Source organism: Cebus imitator, unplaced genomic scaffold, assembly GCF_001604975.1.
Source record: "Cebus imitator isolate Cc_AM_T3 unplaced genomic scaffold, Cebus_imitator-1.0 Scaffold33, whole genome shotgun sequence".
Classification (NCBI taxonomy): domain Eukaryota; kingdom Metazoa; phylum Chordata; class Mammalia; order Primates; family Cebidae; genus Cebus; species Cebus imitator.
Genome location: NW_016107348.1, coordinates 7,562,854 through 7,584,523, shown reverse-complemented (window position 1 = coordinate 7,584,523; position 21,670 = coordinate 7,562,854). Strand labels below are relative to the sequence as shown.

The 21,670-nt window shown below is 36.4% G+C and overlaps 1 protein-coding gene across 1 annotated transcript in view; it reads right to left on the bottom strand.

Annotated features, from left to right (window-relative positions):
- The window catches only part of PLA2G4A (phospholipase A2 group IVA), a 146,512-nt gene that overhangs the window by 15,024 nt on the left and 109,818 nt on the right, over positions 1 to 21,670 (bottom strand). The window contains exons 14-15 of the mRNA XM_017524540.2: positions 17,712 to 17,954; positions 8,303 to 8,487 (exon numbers count right to left, since the gene is read on the bottom strand). Coding sequence (XP_017380029.1) covers positions 8,303 to 8,487; positions 17,712 to 17,954 — 428 coding nt within the window. The remainder of the gene's footprint in view (positions 1 to 8,302; positions 8,488 to 17,711; positions 17,955 to 21,670) is intronic.

The window sequence follows — 21,670 nt, the reverse complement described above, 5'->3', positions numbered from 1 at the left end:
CCGGGCAAGCGATGCCTGGAACCACCAAACGCTGGAGGAGGCAGGAAGGGTTCTACTGTGAAGGCTTCAGAGAGGCAGTAGAGCTGCCGCTGCCGTCATTTCAACTTGTGCCCTCCGGAACTGCGAGAGGATATATTTTTGTTGTTGTAAGTTACCATGTCTGGGGGCATTTGTTACAGAAGCTCCAGCAAGCTAGTAGGAGAGGTAAAACTGGAAGAACTACATTAAATGCTGTGCTCTTTTCTTCACTAGACATTGTGGACTGGTGCCCCAAAGCCAACACTTGGACCAATTTGGCCATGATGTGGGACCACCTTAAGCATTATAAGTGAATAATATGTGGAGATTCTGAAAGAGGTCATGCCCCCGTTTCAATAAATAAATCAGGTGATTGTGGAAAAAATACAGATTCTTTTTCCTCATTAGTGGGTTTAAATGGAATTCTGACCCTAAATGAAATATAGGCAGATCAGTTTAATGTAAGTACATTACTTCCATCATTTGTGAAAACTGCCTCATTTCAAACTTTCCTTTCTTCTCTCCTTCCCTCATTGCTTCTCTCTTTTTTTCCTCCTTCTTTCCTTGAATAATTTTTAAGAGAATAAACCCATTGTTCTGGCTTCTTGTCATTAAGCATGTAAATGAACACTGAAAAACTTAGCCAGATTTATGCCTAACCTATGGCAACACAATACAACCTAATTTATGGATAATAACTTAAATCTATTACTCTCCCTAAAAGTTAGTAACATAAAGGGGAAAATAATTTCCAGTAGTAAATAAATTCTTCTATATTCCTTGCTTTCTTGCTCCCTAGTAAAACCCAAAGTCCCTTCATTTCCCCTAAATTCACAGCCTGTCAATTTTGCATGCTTGAGTATGAAGACTCTGGCTTATTTTCATGACCAACAATCAGTCTCGTTGATTGTCCTTGAATAAGCCCTAATGGCACACTAAATTTACATATTGTAAATCTAAAATATTAAATGGTTAACAAAAAGAAACTTAACAAATTGAAACACAAAGCTGCTTTTGTTAGATAAATTAATAGTAATAATATTTAGAATCATGAACTCTATATTGGACTACAATTAGGGTATGTACTAACTAATGTAAAGAAATTAGTGTCACTTACATTGACGTCACTGACTTTCAAGGCCAGTTACAACATAGACACAACATAAACTGTGGTTGCTTTACTCAAAAGACATGATCTCCATCTTTCGACATCTCCTCCTGACAAAATATGACATTTAACTATATGAAATGCTAGAATTATCTGTAAATATGAGACAAAGTCAATGGTTCTAATTTTTGCCCAGCATTTGTGCGCTAGTATTTTGTGAAAGGCAGTGTCCGTATTTCAGTCTCAAAAACAGGAAATGATTCACTATGTGATTCCCTTATAACATCATATTGCATATATACAATTATTACGTTAGAGATTCTCCCTTCCTATCAAAAGGACTTCAATGTAGTAGTCTCCTTGCCAATTTTCAAATCTTACTATGTTATATACAAAACAAGTATTTATTTTATTATTGGGAGTATAACATCTTTATCAATTTAGGAATTGTACTTTGGCAATCTTTTAGAATCATTTAGGAATACATACTTTGATAACAACACTTACAGGTTTAAAGTACTTTTAATACTCTGAGCCAGTCTGTAAATTTTATTTTATTTACTTTGAATTTGCCAAAGTACATAGAGACACAAAAACCTATATGATGGATGATATTTTGCAATTTCCTTTATATTAAATCTCTGAAAACATAATTCAATATTTCCAGAATGATAGGTTTCATGTTATACTAAATAAAACAATAAAAGGAAGTATATAAATTTGGAAAAAGGCATGGGAAGAAAGAATTGACAAAATGATTTTAAAACACATCTAAGAGAATGCACAAATAGAAAATGCCTATATGTACCATAGAAGCAGTGACTGGAGACATGCTTGCAAATATAGTAGGCATATAATAAAGCTATGGTTATTCAAATGCAGTATGGTACTGACAGAAGAACTGTCTGATTGTCAGATGGATAAATCGAACACAACAGATTAAGAAAAAAATCCTCGTGCCCTATAATAATTGTATAGTGTTTGATAAAATAAGTGTAACAAAATCATGCTTAAAAAAGTCTATGGGGGATTGTGTTGTTACAAATGCAATCTATTAAAAAATATTAATGAGTTAAATATATTTAGAAGAATAATATAAAAATTAAGATATAATCTATATTTAACTGATATTGGTAAGACTGAATTTCAAGAACATACTACCCAAAGCAATCTACAGATTCATTGCAATCCCCATCAAAATACCAGTGACATTATTTACAGAAATAGAAAAAAAATCCTAAAATTTATATGGAACCACAAAAGTCCCCAAATAACAAAAATAATCCTGAGCAAAAAGAACAAAGCTGGAGGCATTACCTGACTTCAAATTATACTACAAAGCTACAGTAACTAAAACAGCATGTTACTGGCACAAAAACAGTCATATAGACCAATGAAACAGAATAGAGAACCCAGAAATAAACCCACCCATTTACAGTTCAATTCATTTGCAACAAAGTTGCCCAAAATATATACTGGGGAAGAGACAGTCTCTTCAACAAATGCTTTCTAGGAAAACTGAATATCCATATGCAGAAAAGTGAAACTTGACTGCTATCTCTTGACATATATAAAACTCAAATCAAAATCAATTAAAGACTAACATCTATGTCCTAAAACTATAAAACTACTAGAATAAAACACTGGGAAAACACTCCAGGACACTGATCTAGACAAAGATTTCTTGAGTAAGACCTCAGAAACACAGGCAACCAAGGCAAAAATGAACAAATAGGATTACATCAAGCCAAAAAGCTTCTGAACAGCAAAGGAAATAATCAACAAAGAAAAGAGATGAGCCACAGAATGGGAGAAAACATTTGCAGACTATCCATCTGACAAGGAATTAATACACAGAATATATAAGAAGATCAAACAATAGAAAAAAACCATCAGATTTAAAAATGGGCAAAAGATCTGAATATATATTTCGCAAAAGACGATGTACAAGTGCCCAACAGGAATATAAAAAATGTTCAACATCACTAATCCTCAAAGAAATAGAAATTAAAACTACAATAAGATTCAATCTCATCCCAGTTAAAATGTCTTTTATCCAAAAGATAGGAAATAACAAATGTTGATGAGGATGTGGAGAAAGGGGAACCCTGCTACACAGTTGCTGGGAATGTAACAACAGTCATGTAGTACAGTCACCACAGAAAACAAAATGGAGGTTCCTCCAAAAACTAAAAATAGAACTACTATACGATCCAGTAATCCCACTGCTGGGTATATATCCAAAAGAAAAGAAATCAGTATCTTGAGGAGACATCTGTACTCCCATGCTAATTGCAGCACTGTTCACAACCAAGATATGGAATCAATGTAAGCGTTGATCAACAAATGAATGAATAAAGAAAATGTGATACTCCATGCTATAGAATAATATTCAGCCATAAAAAAATAACAAAATCCTGTCATTTGCAGTAACATGGATAGAACTAGAGGACATTATGTTAAGTTAAATAATCCAGGCACAGAAAGACAAATGTTACATGTTCTTATTCACATGTGGGAACTAAAAACAATTGAATTAATGGAAATAGAAAGTACAATGATGGTTACCAGCTCCTGGAAAGGATAGTGGAAAGAGGAAATAAAGAGTGAATGGAAAATGGGTACAAAAATATGGCAAGATAGAAGGAATAATATCTAATGTTCAGTACCACAATTGGGTGACTCTTGTTAACAATAATTTATTAGATATTTCCAAATAACTAAAAGAATGGAATTGGAATGTTACTAACACAAAGAGGTGATAAATGTTTGAGGGGATGTACACCCCAAATGCCCTAATTGATCATTCCACATATGATGGTATCAAATTTCACATGTACCCCAAAAGTATGTACAAAATTCTGTGTCCACACATAATTAAAAATAAATATTTAAAAATGTAATAAAAGAGAAAATATACTGAAAAACAATTTTTAAAATCATACGTAAGAATAAAAACAATGGTAGAAGCTCCTACATAAATATTGAAATAGTAAAATCATCAGAAATAAAAATCCCAATACAAATAACTTATTAGGTCATATTTGCAAAAATAAGACAAACTTTAATATTCTTAAAACATGGCCGGGCGCGGTGGCTCAAGCCTGTAATCCCAGCACTTTGGGAGGCCGAGGCAGGTGGATCACGAGGTCAAGAGATCGAGACCATCCTGGTCAACATGGTGAAACCCCGGCTCTACTAAAAATACAAAAAATTCGCTGGGCATGGTGGTGCGTGCCTATAGTCCCAGCTACTCAGGCGGCTGAGGCAGGAGAATTGCCTGAACCCAGGAGGCAGAGGTTGCGGTGAGCCGAGATCGCGCCATTGCACTCCAGCCTGGGTAACATGAGTGAAACTCCGTCTCAAAAAAAGAAAAAAAAAAAAAAAAAGACATAAAAAGAATGTTTATTAATAGGAACAACACAAATAATCTGATTAAAAGTAGTTCAAAAACATCATTATGTAATAAGCATGACAAACCATTTAGTCTCACAAAGGAAGCGAATTGAAGCAAAAATGTGAGGGTTTTTTCCTCACCATATTACATAAATTTTTTTTTTTTACTTTGTCTTTAATATTATTTCCAGCCAGCAAAGGCATGTGAAACAGAGACTCACCTATATAATTAGATAAAGTAATGTAAATTGGTGAAAACAATCTGAAAATATTAACTAAAAGTCATAGTGATACATATTTAGAAACCAACCTAAATAAATAAAATGTGATTAAAGAGCCATGTGCAAGGGTAATGATTATAGAAAAAGGTGGCAAGATTGCAATCATCTAAAAGTTGAAAATAGAGCACTGTTAAATAAATTCTCACATACCTATATACAGAGATACTACATATTTTTATTTTCTTTTATAAACATCTCATATAGCTCTCTTTTATATAAATCTTATATGTCTTTATGTTTTTAAAAATATTTAATGGCATGAAAAAATGCTCATAATATAGTTGTAAGTAGAAAGAAACAGAATACAAAACTATATGACCCTGGTAGTGTCTCTCTCTCTCTCTCTCTCTCTCTCTCTCTCTCTCACACACACACACACACACACACACACACACACACACAGACACACCCCCCCCCACAAAAGAGACTAGAATACCAAAATATTAACAGCTGTTGTCTGAAAGTATTGCATATATAATCCAAATGTTCATACATTTTACAAGTATATATTCTTAATTACAAATAATGAGTCAACATTTAAAAACTACTGCAAAGTATAATGATTCTTTTTAAAGGTACAAAGTGATATTCCAAAACCTCCTTCAACTCATTAAGGTGATGGAGCTCTGATTCATGTATAAAATGATGGCTTTGACATTTTACACCCCCATTAGTGAAGTGAATAATACAGTGTCTTCCACCACTAGAACCAGCATGTAAGCTATCATCTTAGAGTCACCCATTGAAACCTACCTCCCCACTGTTTCTCATAGGTCATCAAATTCATAGTCACCCACTGTGGTGCCGTGGTACTTCATTATCCTATGCTGGGATTACAATACGTTCCTCTTAATGTTAATTCCTTGCCTTCCATTCTCCAATTCATCCTATTTTCCATTGTCAGATTAATCATCCTAAAATTCCAATTTCATGAAGTCATTTGTCTACTGAAATCCTCCACTGATTCTGCATTTCTTAATGTCCTACCTTAAACTCTCTCCTTAAGCCTTCCTAAAGGAGCTGAATATGTCGCTTCTAATCAGATCACTCCAGCCCCTCAATGTGCTCACTGCCTTCTCTGTGCTGTTTTCACCCTATTTCATTTATTACCCTGTTCATGAACTCCAGTATGCACCAACGTATTTTTATATTTATCCCCTATAATACACATACTTATATAAACTTATATCAAGAACTATTTAATAGTAAGTTTCTCAGTTCCCCTGCAAGTGGCTCTTGTGGATAAAAGTCTTTCCCTCTCGAAAACAAAATGTTATGGGAGATCAGGAACCCTATTTTCCCACTAATTGCTACACACAGCACAGTACACAGAAAAGAGTTCATGAACAGTGAGCACAAAGGAGGCAGCTGGTAAAGGATAAGAAATTCTCATTCTGTAGCTTTGGAGTCTGGTCCCATCTCACCATTTGTGTGTGTGTGTGTGTGTGTGTGTGTGTATGTGTGTGTGTGCATGCGTGCATGTGTGTGTGTTTCTTTTGTTTTTGAGACAGAGTCTCTCTCTGTCCTCCAGGCAGGAGTGCAGCGGTGCTATCCTGGATCACTACAAACTCTGTCTCCCAGGGTCAAGTGATTCTCCTTCCTCAGCCTCCTGAGTAGCTGGGACTACAGGTGCACGCCACCATGCCTGGCTAATTTTTGTATTTTTAGTAGAGACAGGGTTTCACCATGTTGGCCAGGCTGGTCTTGAACTCCCGACCTCATGTGATCTGCCCACCTCTGCCTCCCAAAGTGCTGGGATTACAGGCCCCAGCACCATCTCACCATTTCTTAACTAGCACTTCCCTAGCCAGGTCGTGGGCTTCGCTCATTCCACATATTATTTTATTTGTTGATAAGGTTTTATCTCATTGTTACTTGTTTCTTTGAACACCACTGCTACCTCAAAAATAGATCAAGTATGAAAGCACTTTGAACATGTAAGGTTTTCTATATACTTAATGGTTTTTAAACTGCTCTTGGGAGCAGTTTAATTATCATATGACAGAGAAAAAAATCAGATATGCTGTCAGAGGACATGGGCTATCACTGACTCCACCTGGCTGGGAGATCATGAACTGTTAATCGCTATGAATTGCCACTTCTTCATCTATGAAGCTGAAATAATAACTCCATCTCTCTTATAGCATTTCATTTATTCACCTACAAAAAAAATCCTATATGCTCATATTTTGGCCGGCTCTTAAATGACAATTAGGACCAAATGATTAAAACAAAATAAATACACACAGAGAACAGAGTTCTAGTCCCAAGGAGTTCACAGACAGCGAAAGCAATATATATAAAAGCAAAAACATACAATATACCATGATAATTGTTGTAGTAGAAGAATTTACTGAGTCCTATGCACTTTAACCATACGGGTGGAAGTCAAGAAAGATAACTCTTGAGCTGTGTCTAAAGAATGTTTGGCGTATTCCAGGCAGAGGGAACAAAGCATATTTATTTGAGGGTGAGGCCTGAGTGCTGCCCAGCAATTTTCCATATTGTTGTTTCAGAAGCTTTTCTCATTTCTTCAGAGAGGTGAACTTTTATTCGCCCCACCTGTCTGACTCCACTACCTCCATATTTTCATTCTTACAAGATAACCTTGACTCCTAATTCCTATAAAACTTCGAAGGCATTACATGAGTACTTCCTGAACTTCCTTTCTGCATACCTAACATTAAATGTTCATCTGCTGCCATTTCCCCAGCGTGGACATTTCAGTACCGTTCTCCGTTTGTATCCTGATTCCTTTCCCACTTCCCACCCCCACATCCTTCCCAGAGATGTGACTTCATCCTGTATTCATCTCTCGCCTCTTCAGTCATACCTTCTTCATTAACGACTCCTCACCATCGGTATGTAAACACGCTTGCCTCTGCTATCAACAACCCACCCCCACCACACACACAGCTTTCTTTTTCCCACTTCCTCTTACAGATTCAGTCTATCCCCTTCCCTGATCAATCCTCAAAACTGTCTCCATCCCTCAAACCACTCTGGTCTGATTTCTGCCCTCACAGCCCGATGGAAGCTGTCCTTGTCCAGTTCACCAAAGACCTCCTTGTTACATATCTTCAGTTCTCATAACACTTTACACTTCCTTTGTTCCCCTCCTTTCCCCTTGACAGCACTCTTTAAAGTACTATTTATGTCCACCTCTCTTCTCAGGGCATACCCTCTCCATGCACGGTTTACATGATCATTTACTTGCTAACTCCCAAATCTCAGCCTCATTTCCTTTCTAAACTTCAGACCTACTGTATTATTCTTGTCCTGCTCAGGACTCTGAACTTTACTGAGCTCATTAGAATCATTTAAAAGTTTCTTTAAGCAGGAGACTGATTGAATCATGTCTGCGTTTTAGAACTATTACTCAGGAAAACGTAAGAAATACGTTAAAGGAATAAGAAACCGGAGTCAAAGGCACTGAGACATCTATAAGGCAAGTGAGAGAATGTGGTAGAGAATGGAATGCCATAGTAGGTCTCCTTACCTTGAACGGGGGACTGGAGTCACTTGGCCTTGCAGAAAAGTCAAAGGAGATGATGAGATCAACCCCTCTCTGAGGTCTCAGTATCAAGGGATACGGCAGGTTAAATGTGAGCCCGCTGTCCACTACATGAATCTTTTTACTTTTGACATCCAGGGGCTCATATATTCGCTCAAATTCATCAGGATCTTAAAAAAATAAAAGAAAAACAAGAATGAATTAAATGATCATTCATCCGTATTTATCAGCTAAAAACTTTTGTTTAAAATTTGAAAGACAGAATTTCATATGATGAGGCCCTTAGGCTTTGGAGACAAATAGAGCTGCGTATGAGACCAACTTTAGCAATTGTAACATTATATTTAAGTCTTAGTTTCTTCCCCTGTAGCATCAGGACAAAAGTAATTATCAAATAAGGTTGCTGTGAGGATTTACTGGGATGAGGCCTGGAAAGCACTTAGCTCACATGCTGGTATTAACTCTAAGCTGGGATCATGTGAACAGCATTATCGTATATGGCATAGGTCTTTACAGGTTTCTAAACATTTCCTCATGCATAATCTTGTTTAATTCTTATAACAGGTGAGGCAGAGGACAGCTGTAATGGAGGGCGAAGCCAATGAAGAGTCTCTCAAAGCTGGCATCACAGGGAGGTGGCAGACTCTACGGATCCCATGCTGCCTCTCTTGGGGGTGAGTGTACATTCCACCACAGGGTAGGAGTCCAAGAAAATCATGCAGCCAACACACTCTGCAGATATGTCTACCACCATTCAGATTCGATTCTAGATGCTGAACAAGATAGATGCACGCTCTTCTCTGATAGAGTTCATATTGTGAGTACACAGCCAATAAGTACATAAATGTATGAAGAGGACAGTTCCTAAAGCGATCAATGCCTTGAAGAAAATGATCAAGGACACTGTCGTAAGGAGTCACGTCAGCTGGATGGTCAGGGGAGATGTCTCTGAGAAGGAAACCTTACCCTGAAACAAGAATAATGGTATGGAGCTGCCAGCTAAAGACTGGGAGGGTGGGATCCAGAGGTTTCCAGAGAGAGGGAGGAGCTAGAGCAAGGGTCCGAAGGCAGAATCAGGCTGGGTGTGTTTGAGGAGAGACAGCAGGGAGCCCGCAGTCTGCGGACAGGATGGGAGGAGATCAAAGTGAGATAGCAGGGGTCTGAAGAAACGGGGGGCCTAGAGATCATTAATTCCATGAAGAAATAATACTGATAACATGCCACCCTTCATGTGTATGTGTGGTGCTCCTAATTCACTTGCCAGGAAAACAAAACATGACCAGAAGGGAACTGGTTTGAACTGAACTGAATAAAACGCCATGCAGCTGCTTGTCTCTGTTACCTGTCCACACTCTCATTTCCTGTGCTGTTAGGAAGAAGGCTGGCTACGCCCAAGAGGGAGGCCTGTGACAGTAGAATGAAGTGAAGATGGTCACACCAGATACAAATACGTACATATGACCTGATACCTATGTACACACATACACACTCAGCACACAGTAGGAACCGAGTGTATGTTAGCTTCCCTCCATATGTTTCTAAGTAAGAATAATACTATCACTCTATAGTCAGTTTTATTATGTTTTAAGAGCATGAAACCAAAAAGGAAAGAAAATCTTTAAATTCTTCCTGTCCAGTTAAATCCATAATCCTCACTATCAGTAAAGGTTGAAAGAAAAACATCAATGAGACAGTCATAATATTTTATTCAGTGTAAAGTGAAAAATCAGACTTCAGCATAGTTTTTAATACTAAGAAACATTAATATCCTTCTAACTTTCTACAGGTAGCAAAGTCATCTGTTTTCTCACGTCTATTAAAAATTCCCTTTTCTAAAATGGGATAACATATGAATGTTACAGACACTTACTAGTGATGCTTATAAATAAGGAAGAGTAAATTTTATGACTGAGGCAATTCATACAGCCCAGAATAAGTGATGCAAAGAGGAAAGGTGTGAATAATGGTCTTGAATTAAAAACAACTATGCTGAAAATAAAGCTATTTTTAAAAGCAAGTATAAGGTAATATGGCCAAATAATAAAGGCTTGCTGTGTCCAAAGCTAACTTATAGGGCAACAAAGAGAGAGAAGAGAAATAGTTCTTTAAATAATTACCTGTAGATCAATTCTCATTTCTTAATAAGTATCTACAGACAGTCATGAGAATGCACTTTGCCACCAGCCATGATACTAGACTATCTATCACAGAACCAGGAATGTAAAGATGTAATACTGAAATATATAAAAAGACTGTCAAGCCCATTTTTGACATCTATTCCTCTGAAATTTTAATTTAACAATTGCATATGTGAACATCTTAACGGTAAAAATAGTGAGTCTTTGGCTTAAATTCATTTTTAAACATTTTACTAAAAAGTTGGAAATTCATTAGTTGGTTACTCATATTTCTCCTAATGGTGACTTCATTTATACTGAGTCTATTATGTAACAGAAATTTGATATATAAGATTTATTATTCTTACAAGACTCTTACAAAGGAGACTAAAGATAAGAAAACAGAATCTTACAAAGGAAGTAGCCATTTTAAAGATAAGGAAACTGAGGCTCAAAGAGGTAAAATAAATGGTCTATTTTCAAACAGATAGTGAGAGTCAAAATTCCAATCCAGGTTCACAAGGTCTAAGCCCTAAGCACAGTGTCACACTATTACTTTAGAAAGTGGCATGACTGAATAAGAGGGTTTAAAATGAGTAATATAAAAAATAATAACTACAAAGTATAGAGGCTCTCAGCACATAATCCTATCACATATTTAAACCACATTAATATGTGTATTTTATCACAGTTAAACCTAACATTTAAAAACACAATCATGGCAGCACAGCAGTCCCTACTTACTTGGGGGGATATGTTTTAAGACCCACCCAGTGGATGTGTGAAACTGCATAGAACAAATCTCTACATATACTATGTTTTCTCTTACATATACATACCCATGATAAGGTTTAATATATAAATTAGACACGGTAAGAGATTAACAACAGTAGTAAAAAAAGAGAACAATTGTAACAATATGCCAGTATCCCTACTCTTGCACTTTGTGGCCATTTTTAAGTAGAAAAAACAGGGTTACTTGAATACAGAGACGGTGATACTGTGACAGCCAAGCTGATGAACTGAATGGCCACGGAGTCACTAACGGGTAGGCAGCATATTGAGCCTGGACAGAGATGTTTCACCTCTCAGGAGGAATGGCATGAGGGTTCTTTATACCACTCACAACTGCATGCAACTTAAACACTGAACTATTTATTTCGGGAATTTTTTATTTTTTTCAAACTGTGGTCAACCACAGGTGACTGCGGGTAACTAAAACTGAGAAACCTGAAACCCTGAGTAAGGGAGGAAGGATTATTGTATTTTTACATGCAATGCTTTTCCCTGCTCTAATGCAAGTATAATTACAATTCATAAATTTGGGGGAGGGGGCTTCATAAACTCAGTTTTTAAAACGGTTTTAGCTGAAAGTGTAACCAAAAACAGATCATTTCTCTGATATCCTGTTTGCTTTGTCCCTTAGCAGGAAACTGGTAGTGACCTTCTATTCTTTCTCAAATCCAAGAGGGCGTACATTTGAGAGAAAAATCATGTGGACCAATTCCCAGCTTTGGTTTGTAACTAAACACCACCATTCCCACCTTCAAGATAAACTGACGGTAAGTAGTGTTCCTTTTATTTTCTGTTTTATGTTTGAAATGATTTTTATTTGTAGACAAATAATAATTGTGTGTATTTATGGGGTACAATGTGATGTTTCATTACATGTATACATTTTGGAATAATCAAATCAAGTAATGAAGATATTCATAACATCAAATATTTATCACTTCTTTGTGGTAAGAACATCTAAATCCTCTGTTTTAGCTATTTTGAAATACACATTATTATTAACTCAGGCACCATGCTGTGCTGTAGATACACAGAACTTATTCCTCCTGTCTCACTGAGACTTTGTGTCCTCTCAGTAAGGCCTCCTCTTTCTCCATCTACTGCCTCCTCCACAAATTCCCCCCAGCTTCTGGTAACCTTTATCCTATTTTCTACTTCTGAGTTCAACTTTTTCAGATTATACATTACCAGTGAAATCATGTAGTGTCTGTCTCATTTCACTTAGCATAATGTCCACTAAGTTCATCCGTGTCACAAAAAACAGCAACAAAAAAAACACAAAACCAGTAAGCGGTGTTTCCTAACTGTGTTGCAAAAAGCCTAGTTATGCAAGATATAAACTGATGCCTCATATACAGAATAAGAGTGCCACTAGTAAATACGGTCACGTCTACAGAAAGGCAAAGTTCAACAACTTAAAGCACTAGCCAGTGATACTGCGCATTCCCTGTTCTCCTTCCTATGGCTGTCACTAACAGCACTTTACAGTCCTCAAAATAACTCTGTAACATAGGTACCATTATTATTTTTATTTTATAAATAAATTGAGGTTTAGGCTAAGTGACTGGCTAAGACTGCCTGCTAGTAAAGGGTCCAACTGAGATTCAAATATCGGCCAGTCTCCTTTTAAAGTACTATCCTCAAGCACCTGTAAGACTTAAACTCAGGAGGGTATCTCACTGTATTTGAAACGGGAGAGTGAGTTGTACGTTTTTCCAACTTTATTTGAACTTGAACCCGATTTATTGTATAACATCTACTAAAATGTCGTAGAGTATTGGGTAAATGCCACTATGGAAGAATATCCACCCATAATTTAAAAACATACAAGGATTCTAAACTTGTGAATCAGTTAATGGGGTTCTCTGATGGTTGTGGAAACATAACTCTGTTTTAGAATTATGTAACAGTTCCTTAAAGCAGATCAGCTTTGGTTATTTGTAAATGGTCATTTTATAAATACATCACACAGCTTCCATGTTCAAATATTTGGATGTCTGTGTTTTGAACTCTGGCCTAAACTAACTCATGTCTTTATTTCTTATTTCCAGATGGTGTGTGTCACAGTAAATAGGATAAACACAAAAGTAAACAGGAAACAAGTCATATGACTCATGAAAAGCTCTCCAAAATTTGTTTCCACAGGTACACAACTATTTTGCAGTAAACGCAGGAGGGGAATTTTATCATATTGCAATTTCTATTGTTTACAAAATATAGTCCGCAAGGTGAAGTAGCAGGCACAAAAATAGTGCACTTTTCCTGATTTTAGGTTGAGAGACTGATTTAATTCTAAGATACTCAAACTTTAATTTATATAAACATTTTTCTAACATAATATCTAGATTGGATAAAATCTTTTTTTGCATGGGGGCTGCAAAATTTAAAAAAATGTGCTTAATTAATGTTTCAAATGTGGCTAAAAATTTTAGTTGGCATTCTTTAAAATAGGAATTTTAAGGAAGACCTTATGAACCAAAATGAATCACAGTTTATGATAAATGTTTTAACTTTTCATTCCAAACATATGATTATTCTAAAAATTGGAAACTACCAGAGGGAGGTAAACTAGATCTACCTTTGCAAGGACCTTTTCTGAAAAAGCACTAGTCAATTCAGTAAATTCAGTCTAAAATGAAATTATTTTTAGCAATGTTGGCCTGTAAATAATAAAGTTGAATACATCTGTGAACTGACTGAACTGACTAAATTTTTAACTGAAATCAATACCCCACATACATGTTTTTCTATTAAATACATAAAAATGAATAAAATGTAATTTAAATAAAATGCACACTGAGAAATAAAATTTAAAGTTCTTTCCAAACATCATTAATTTAAAATAATTTTAGTTTAGAACATTTTCAAGTATCTCAAAAAAACTGGTTTATATAATGCCACATTTGGGGATGATTGATAGTTTATAACATAAGGAAATTATGTTATTTCATGAAAACTGTCTATAACTCTTCTTTCAAAGGGCATTAAATGAAGAAAGGAGTCAGACAAGGTGATGTACAACTATTATTCTCCAAATGCGAACACCCACATTCAAGTCATATTCCTTTTTTTGTTTTGCTTTTGAGAATAAGTCTCAGTCTGTTGCCCAGGCTGGAGTGCAGTGGCGTGATCTCAGCTAACTGCAACCTCTGTCTCCCAGATGCAAACAATTCTCCTGCCTCAGCCTCCCAAGTAGCTGGGTTTACAGGCATGTGCCACCACACCCAGCTAATTTTTATATTTTTGTAGAGACAGGTTAGCCAGGATGGTCTTGAACTCCTGACCTCAGGTGATCTGCCCACCTTGGCCTCCCAAAGTGCTGGGAGCCACTGTGTGCAGCCCTCAACTCATATACTTAGTCTTGCAGTTGTGTCCTCAATTAATGTTGATGGAGCCTCACTAACTTACTGTTCCGTCAGAATCAGCGTTCTATGTTTTAGTTTTACTCTACTTTTCCATCACTGTTAACGAAAGTATAGTACTTAAGTCCTTCCATGAATGACAACTTTGAGGAAAGGCCATTAAATGATTTTAATCTTTATGAGGCCAAGGATTCTATCTTATTGACTACTGTATCCCAAGAACCAAGCACATTGTAAGTACTCAATAAATAAATCTAAGTGAATGAAAGAATGAACAAAAGACAGAAGGAAGATGAAAATGCAAAATAATTTAAAAGGAAGAGGTATACTTCCTAAAGTTCCCAAATTTAGCTAATAAAAATACAGGATGCCTGGTTACATTTGAATTTCAGATAATCAACAATTATTTAACGTACATCCCAAATGCTGCAAAAATCATATATAAATTATTTATATACATATCTAAAATTCAAATCTAACTGGGTATTCTGTATTTTATCTGGTTACCCCAACACCACCAAATCTACATAAAATATTCCAAATCTACCAGGAAGTTTTTAAAAATGTGCTGTGAAAATTTCATTATGTTAACTATAATGAAATTCTAATTGAAATTGAAATTCGAATTTAGTGACCTTTGAAAGAAGAGTTATAGACAGTTTTCATAAAAGAACATAAGGAAATATAAACTATCAATCATCCCCAAATACGGCATTACATAAAGAGCTGTGCTGGCTGATGCAATACAAGTAATAACGTAAGACAGATGGCATAAAGTATACAGAAAGAAAACTTCCATTTTTACATAAGTGGGTGACTAAGAAAACCAAGGGCAGCTATGGGGAATGCTGTGTGGCCAAGGGAAAGGCTTAGAAGCAATGTCAAGAAACCTGTGTCCCAATCTCAACTCTGTTGGGAAATTTCAGGCAAAGATGATAGAATTATCTTCTTTGATCTTCCTTTTCTATAGAGTAAAACAACTGAAGATTCTCTCTATATCGACATGCTGTATGAGCTTGTAGTTTTTTTTAAGCTCATCATCATTCATCTATAAAGCATACATTTCTGGAAGAGACATTTAATTGGCATTGCGATGGCAATAAGCATAGTTATGTGACTAAACAAAAAAATAATGTCACTGAATGTATAGTTAAGTATATTCTTATTTTGGATGAATTTAAAAATAGATACTGACTTGATGACAGAATTTCATTATAGTTAACACAATAGTTAGTATACTATACAACTTAGTGAATCCTGTTGGGATTATAGGTATATAATCAGACATACCTCATATCCTAGTTTAATGCCATAAACATAAAAAAAATATATAACGGGTTTGCACTAATCTTATTTAAACAACAGGGGTCATTTTTGCCTCTACAATTCCTTTTAAGGGGTCAAACAACAGAAAGAAACAATACCAAAACAACAGCAAAATCCAAAACTATATCCTAAATTTCACAAGTATGTTCTAGGTATGATGCTTAAACAAAAAGGCAGTAGAAATTTTTTTTTGGAAATAGCCCATTTGAATTTTTCCTGCATCTAGTCAAAATGTCTTTAGACAGATGTGATTGAGGAATAATAACATTTGGACATTAAGGAAAAGATGATGGTGTGGCGAACTATAAAAACTTAAGATGACAGAATTATCACCAAAAAATTGTTATGTATTGATTGGTCACCAAAGCAGATTTAACTTTAAATCTGTAACAGGCATGGAATTGAAGCCCAAAGGGAATTATTCTTGAGGATTTGGCTAAGTGACAAATCTGAAAGTGACTAGGTTCTTGCTGGGCAGCTTTAAGAAAGTTACCTAACCTTTCTGAGAACAGGAGAGACAGATCCAATAGCCTAATGAACAGCACAGGCTGGCTGACTCACACCCTACATTGCACTAGGGAGTCAGGCTAAGGAATGTGTTTGCCAGAGTCCCTTACAGCTCCAGCTCTCCTGAGACCTGGCCTCTACCAAAGAGAAACACTTGTATAAAACCTGAAAAAAAAAATGAGACAGAAGCTACACTTCTGCTATTTCCTCTGCCAAGCATAGTTGCCAAGGCATTTATGGGGATGATTCTGAAGTACTTTTTGAGTCATTCCTGAAAGCTCAGCCTAAAGCTTGCTCCCTCAAGGTTTGGAACAATTTTATAAGCACTTAATTCTCTTCCTCAAATCCCTTTCAGAAAATAGGAAGTAGTTTCCTAATTTCTTCAAATGAACTGTGACTAGTACAGAGAAAATCTAAAGTCCCCCTCAATATTTTTTTTTTCTTGAGACAGAATTTCGCCTTGTTGCCCAGGCTGGAGTGCAGTGGCATGATCTCGGCTCACCGCAACCTCCTCCTCTGCGTTCAAGAAATTCTCATGCTTCAGCCTCCTGAGTAGCTGGGATTACAGGTGTGTGCCACCACGCACGGCTAATTTTTTTTTTGTTGTATTTTTTTGTTTTTTTAGTAGCGGTGGGGTTTTACTATGTTGCTCAGGCTGGTCTTGAACAACTTCTGAGCTCAGGTAATCTGCCTGTCTCAGCCTCCCACAGTGCTAGGATTACAGGCATAAGCCACCGTGCCCAGCTGTCCCCCTCAACATTTGAATGCAGATTTTCTATACTGACGTGTAGATCATTTTCCATCCAATGTAAATTTTTCTTTAAAAAAAAAAAAAAAATCCAGGCCCGGTACAGAGTGGCTCCTGCCTGTAGGCCCAGCACTTTGGGAGGCCAAGATAGGAGGATCACTCGAGCCCAGGAGTTTGAGACATGGCCAACATGGCAAAACCCTGTGTCTATGAAAAAAAAAAATTAGCTGGGTATGGTGGTGCACACCTGTAGTCCCAGCTACTCAGGAAACCGAGGTAGGAGGATTGCTGCAGCCCTGGAATTTAAGGCTGCGAAGAGCCATGATTGTGCCACCGGGAGACTGAGTGAGAACCTGTCTCAAAAATACAAAGAAACAACAATAAAAATAACTCTAATAATTTGAAGCCCTTCACACATTAAATGCAGCTTGTAATAATTGAGAATACATGAGGGTTAATAATAATTAAAATGCCTCTCTCCAGACAAGGAATACAGATCTCCTGAATTAGCTCCCACGGATTATACTTTGTGCACTTACCTGCTACAGCTGCATCCAGTTCATCATCATCAAAGGAATCCTGTGTGGCAAAGTCACTCAAAGGAGACAGTGGATAAGATGTATTGAGATTCAAGCCCAGCATGAAGTTGTGCACCTTCCCAGCACGTCCTTCTCTGGTATTGAATAAAGCTGAATCACTCACCAAGGCCATTATCATACGATGAATCCAACTTGCTTGATTATCGCTGTTGTAGTCCCTTCTAGCATCTTCATTTTCAGTGCCTAGGGAAAAAGAAAAGATCACTACACAGACTCCAAAGTGCATGTTTAAAAAGGGATCTTCTTTGGATAATTAAATGTTAAAATTAACATTGAAGCTCTGTGTTTCACATGCTTATTTGCCTACGTTAACACTTGCACGCACACACAACTTACACACGCAGAACATCCACAGTGGCTAATTCTATCCTCTACATTTCTTAAGTTTCCTTAATTAATCTTATCCTGTTTAACAAACATTCAGGAATTGTGCAAAATGGGGAGAGAGAGCTAAAGGATTCAACATATATTTGCTACTAAATAAACACCCTTATGACCTATTGGTCTTATGACCTGTCATTTCATCCTTGAAATTTAAAAGCCTTTAATTTAAACAAATGCCTCAACATTTTTAAATTCAGCGATCACCCCAAAGAAGCAGCTTTAAGTGACTTTTTCCTTAAAATCTATGCATACACCATTACTACTGGGAAACTATATTATATGGCCTTTTATAGCACTGGCTCCAGAATCCGACTCCTTGGGTGCCAATCCACTCTCCACTATTTTCTAGTTACTTTCCCCTTCTCTTCCTTCATTTCCTCATCAATAAACCTCCTAAAGTTGTGAGAATTAACTGTGTTTGTGCATCTATGTAATGTTCTTAGAAAAGTGCCTGGCTCATATTAAATTCTTAATAAACACTTGCTAGTAGCAGAAATAGTTGTAGCAGCAGCAGGAGAAGCATCATCATCATTAATCTTATTTATTCATAATTAAAATCAAAGAGCAATTTATGGTAGAGTATAACTTCATCTGCTAAACCCTGTTTGTTCTGATTTCTGGGAACTCTGTACATAAATATTCATGCATTTATAAAACTGTGTGTGTATGTGTATGTGATTGTGTGTGTGTGTGTTTTGAGATAGAGAAAAAAAGAGACTCTACAGTTAACTTCATAATTTCCAAATGTAAACTAAACATACGTAAAACCATAATAAATATTGATTTTTATCTTCACAGATATTTGTTTAACTGAGCAGAGCAAATGAAGAGCTCTTTCATTCAGTAACCAATCCAGGTAACTATATAGTCACCAAAAACAAATACGCTATTTTCTACTCTCACACTGTCATAATGCCAAATAGGACAAAAAAATATCTTTTACTAGAAAAATTCAAGCTTTAAAGTGAATGATTTATGTCTCCAGTTTCACAGGATATGAATGAGATACACAATTATTTCCAAAGATTTTGGGGCTGCAGCTTCTTACTTTTCTTCTTTATTAGTCAATAAACTCCTACTTCCATACCAGCAGAAGATTTACCTTAGGATGTCTCTGATAATGGCAGCACTTGTGGGACAAACCCAGCAGTCACCATATAAATGTTATATTTATATGTTGACTCAAAAAAAATAAGTTGACTACCTATGGCTTATTAGTCACACCACTAATAGTACATTTCTATTTGCATCACCCTTTATAACTTAAAGCCCTTTTGTATGCATTTGCTAATTTAATGATTGCAATGATTCTGTGAGAGAAGGTAAATGGTTCCAGGATAGATTTGAAGAAACTAAAGCGGAAAATGCCTAAAACCTTGTTCAAAATCACATGACTAAACATGAAAGAGCCTCAAGAGACTAAAAGGGCAAGCCACAGATTGAAAGACATTATTTGCAACAGACATATTTGATTAAAAACATGTAATACAAAACATACAAAGAACACTTAAAACTCAATAATAAGAAAACAACCCCAATCCAAAACTGAGGCAAAGGCCTGAATTGATACCTCATCAAAGAAGATATACAGATGGCAAATAAGCCTATGAGAAAATGCTTCACATTAACGTCATCTGAGAAATACAAATTAAAACAATAAAAGGAGACTACTACATACCTTTTAGAATGGCCGATATCCAAAGCATACATAAATAATAATACCACATGTTTACAAGATGTGGAGCAACAAGAACTCTCATTCATGGCTGGTGGGGAATGCAAAATGATTCAGCCACTTTGGAAGACGGTTTGGCAGTTTCTGACAAAACTAAATATACTCTTACCATATGATCCAGCGATTGTGCTCCATGGTACTTACCCAAATAAACTGAAAAATCTACGTCTACACAAAAACCTGAACATAGATATTTCTAGCAGTTTTATTTATAACATCTACAACTTGAAGGAAAGTTCAAGTTTTCAAAGTTCACCTTCTTCAGTAGGTGAATAAATAACTAAACTGTGGTACAACCAGACAATGGAATATTATTCTGTGATTTAAAAAAAACACACATAAGCTATGAAGCCAAGAAAAAACGTTGAGGGACTTTAAATGCATACTACTAAGTGAAAGATCTGAAAAGGCTGCATCATGGTATGATTCTGACTATATGACATTCTGGAAAAGGCAAAACTATGGAGACAGTAAAATGATTAGTGCTTGTTAGGGTTTGGGGGAGCAGAGGACAGATAGGCAGGAGACAGGATTTTTAGAGCAGTGAATCTATTCTGTATGACATGTCTAATGATGAATACATGTCACTACATATTTGTCAGAACCCATAGAATATATGCTAACAATGAGTCCTAAAATAAACTATGGACTTTGACTGATAATAATGTCAATTTAAGTTCATCAGTTGTAACAAACATACCGCTCTGGTGTGGAGTGTTTATAGTGGGGGAGATGGGGGGAGAGGGTGGACAGCGGACATATGGGAACTCTACTTTTGGTTCAGTTTGCTTTGAAACAGAGCAGAAACTGCTCTAAGAACTGCTCTAAAAACTCTACATAACAGAGAAAAAATATATACTAACAGCCGAAGAGAAAACATTAACCACATACTAAATACCATGCTGTAAGCAAGGCTGGTCCTAAAACCAAAGCAGCTATATTCAACAGTCCTTGAACTTCTCAGCCTTAAGACTCAGCTGGTACTGTAGGGGTTATCACATGTACTGACCATCTAGAGCAATCCTTAATAATGGAGAAACCGTTATTCTATCTCCTCAGTGGTTCCTAAATCAACACAAAAATAATTCTAGAGAAGCTAGGCATCTGATACCTATCCCCTTTGCACTGGCTAGCTTCCTTCATTAAAAGGAAATTCAAAACAAAAAGGACTTAAACAACTAAAAAATGTATACATTTTAAAAATGAAGGAGCAAGGATGAAGACGTGCTTCCTTCCAGGGCAGGGTTCTTTTGGGGTTCCTGCATAATGATCAGGGCTGCTGGCCATTATTTGATTAGGCAGATCATGGGCTGCATAACGAAGCAGGACAGTGGGGGCAGATTAGGGCTGAACCCAGCATGTGCTCCTACAGCCAAGCCTTGTGCCCAGATGAAAGCATTGTCTGCACAGGGAAGGAATCCTCCTTTTTAAGGTTCACAAGACATCACACACTAGCCACGCCATGGTGCCGGGCAGCTGCATTCCCCAGAGAAGGCAGCTTTTCTCTAACTTACACAAAGGAATCTTCTGAGGAAGTAATAGCCCAGCTATCAAAAGAGAAGTTTAATTTTAGTAATAATTAAGCAAGGATTAAACGGGCTCTTCCATGCCTAGTGGAATTAATTAAGTTTTAGAACAGGAAGCATTTAATATCTTCTAAAATCTAGATGATCATATTCAAGCTGTAATAGGACAGATACATCCAGCTCTTATAAAGACTTCCCTTTGTTTTCTCTTTTTGTTTGTTGGTTGGAGTTTTTTTTTTTTTTTTTTTTTTTTT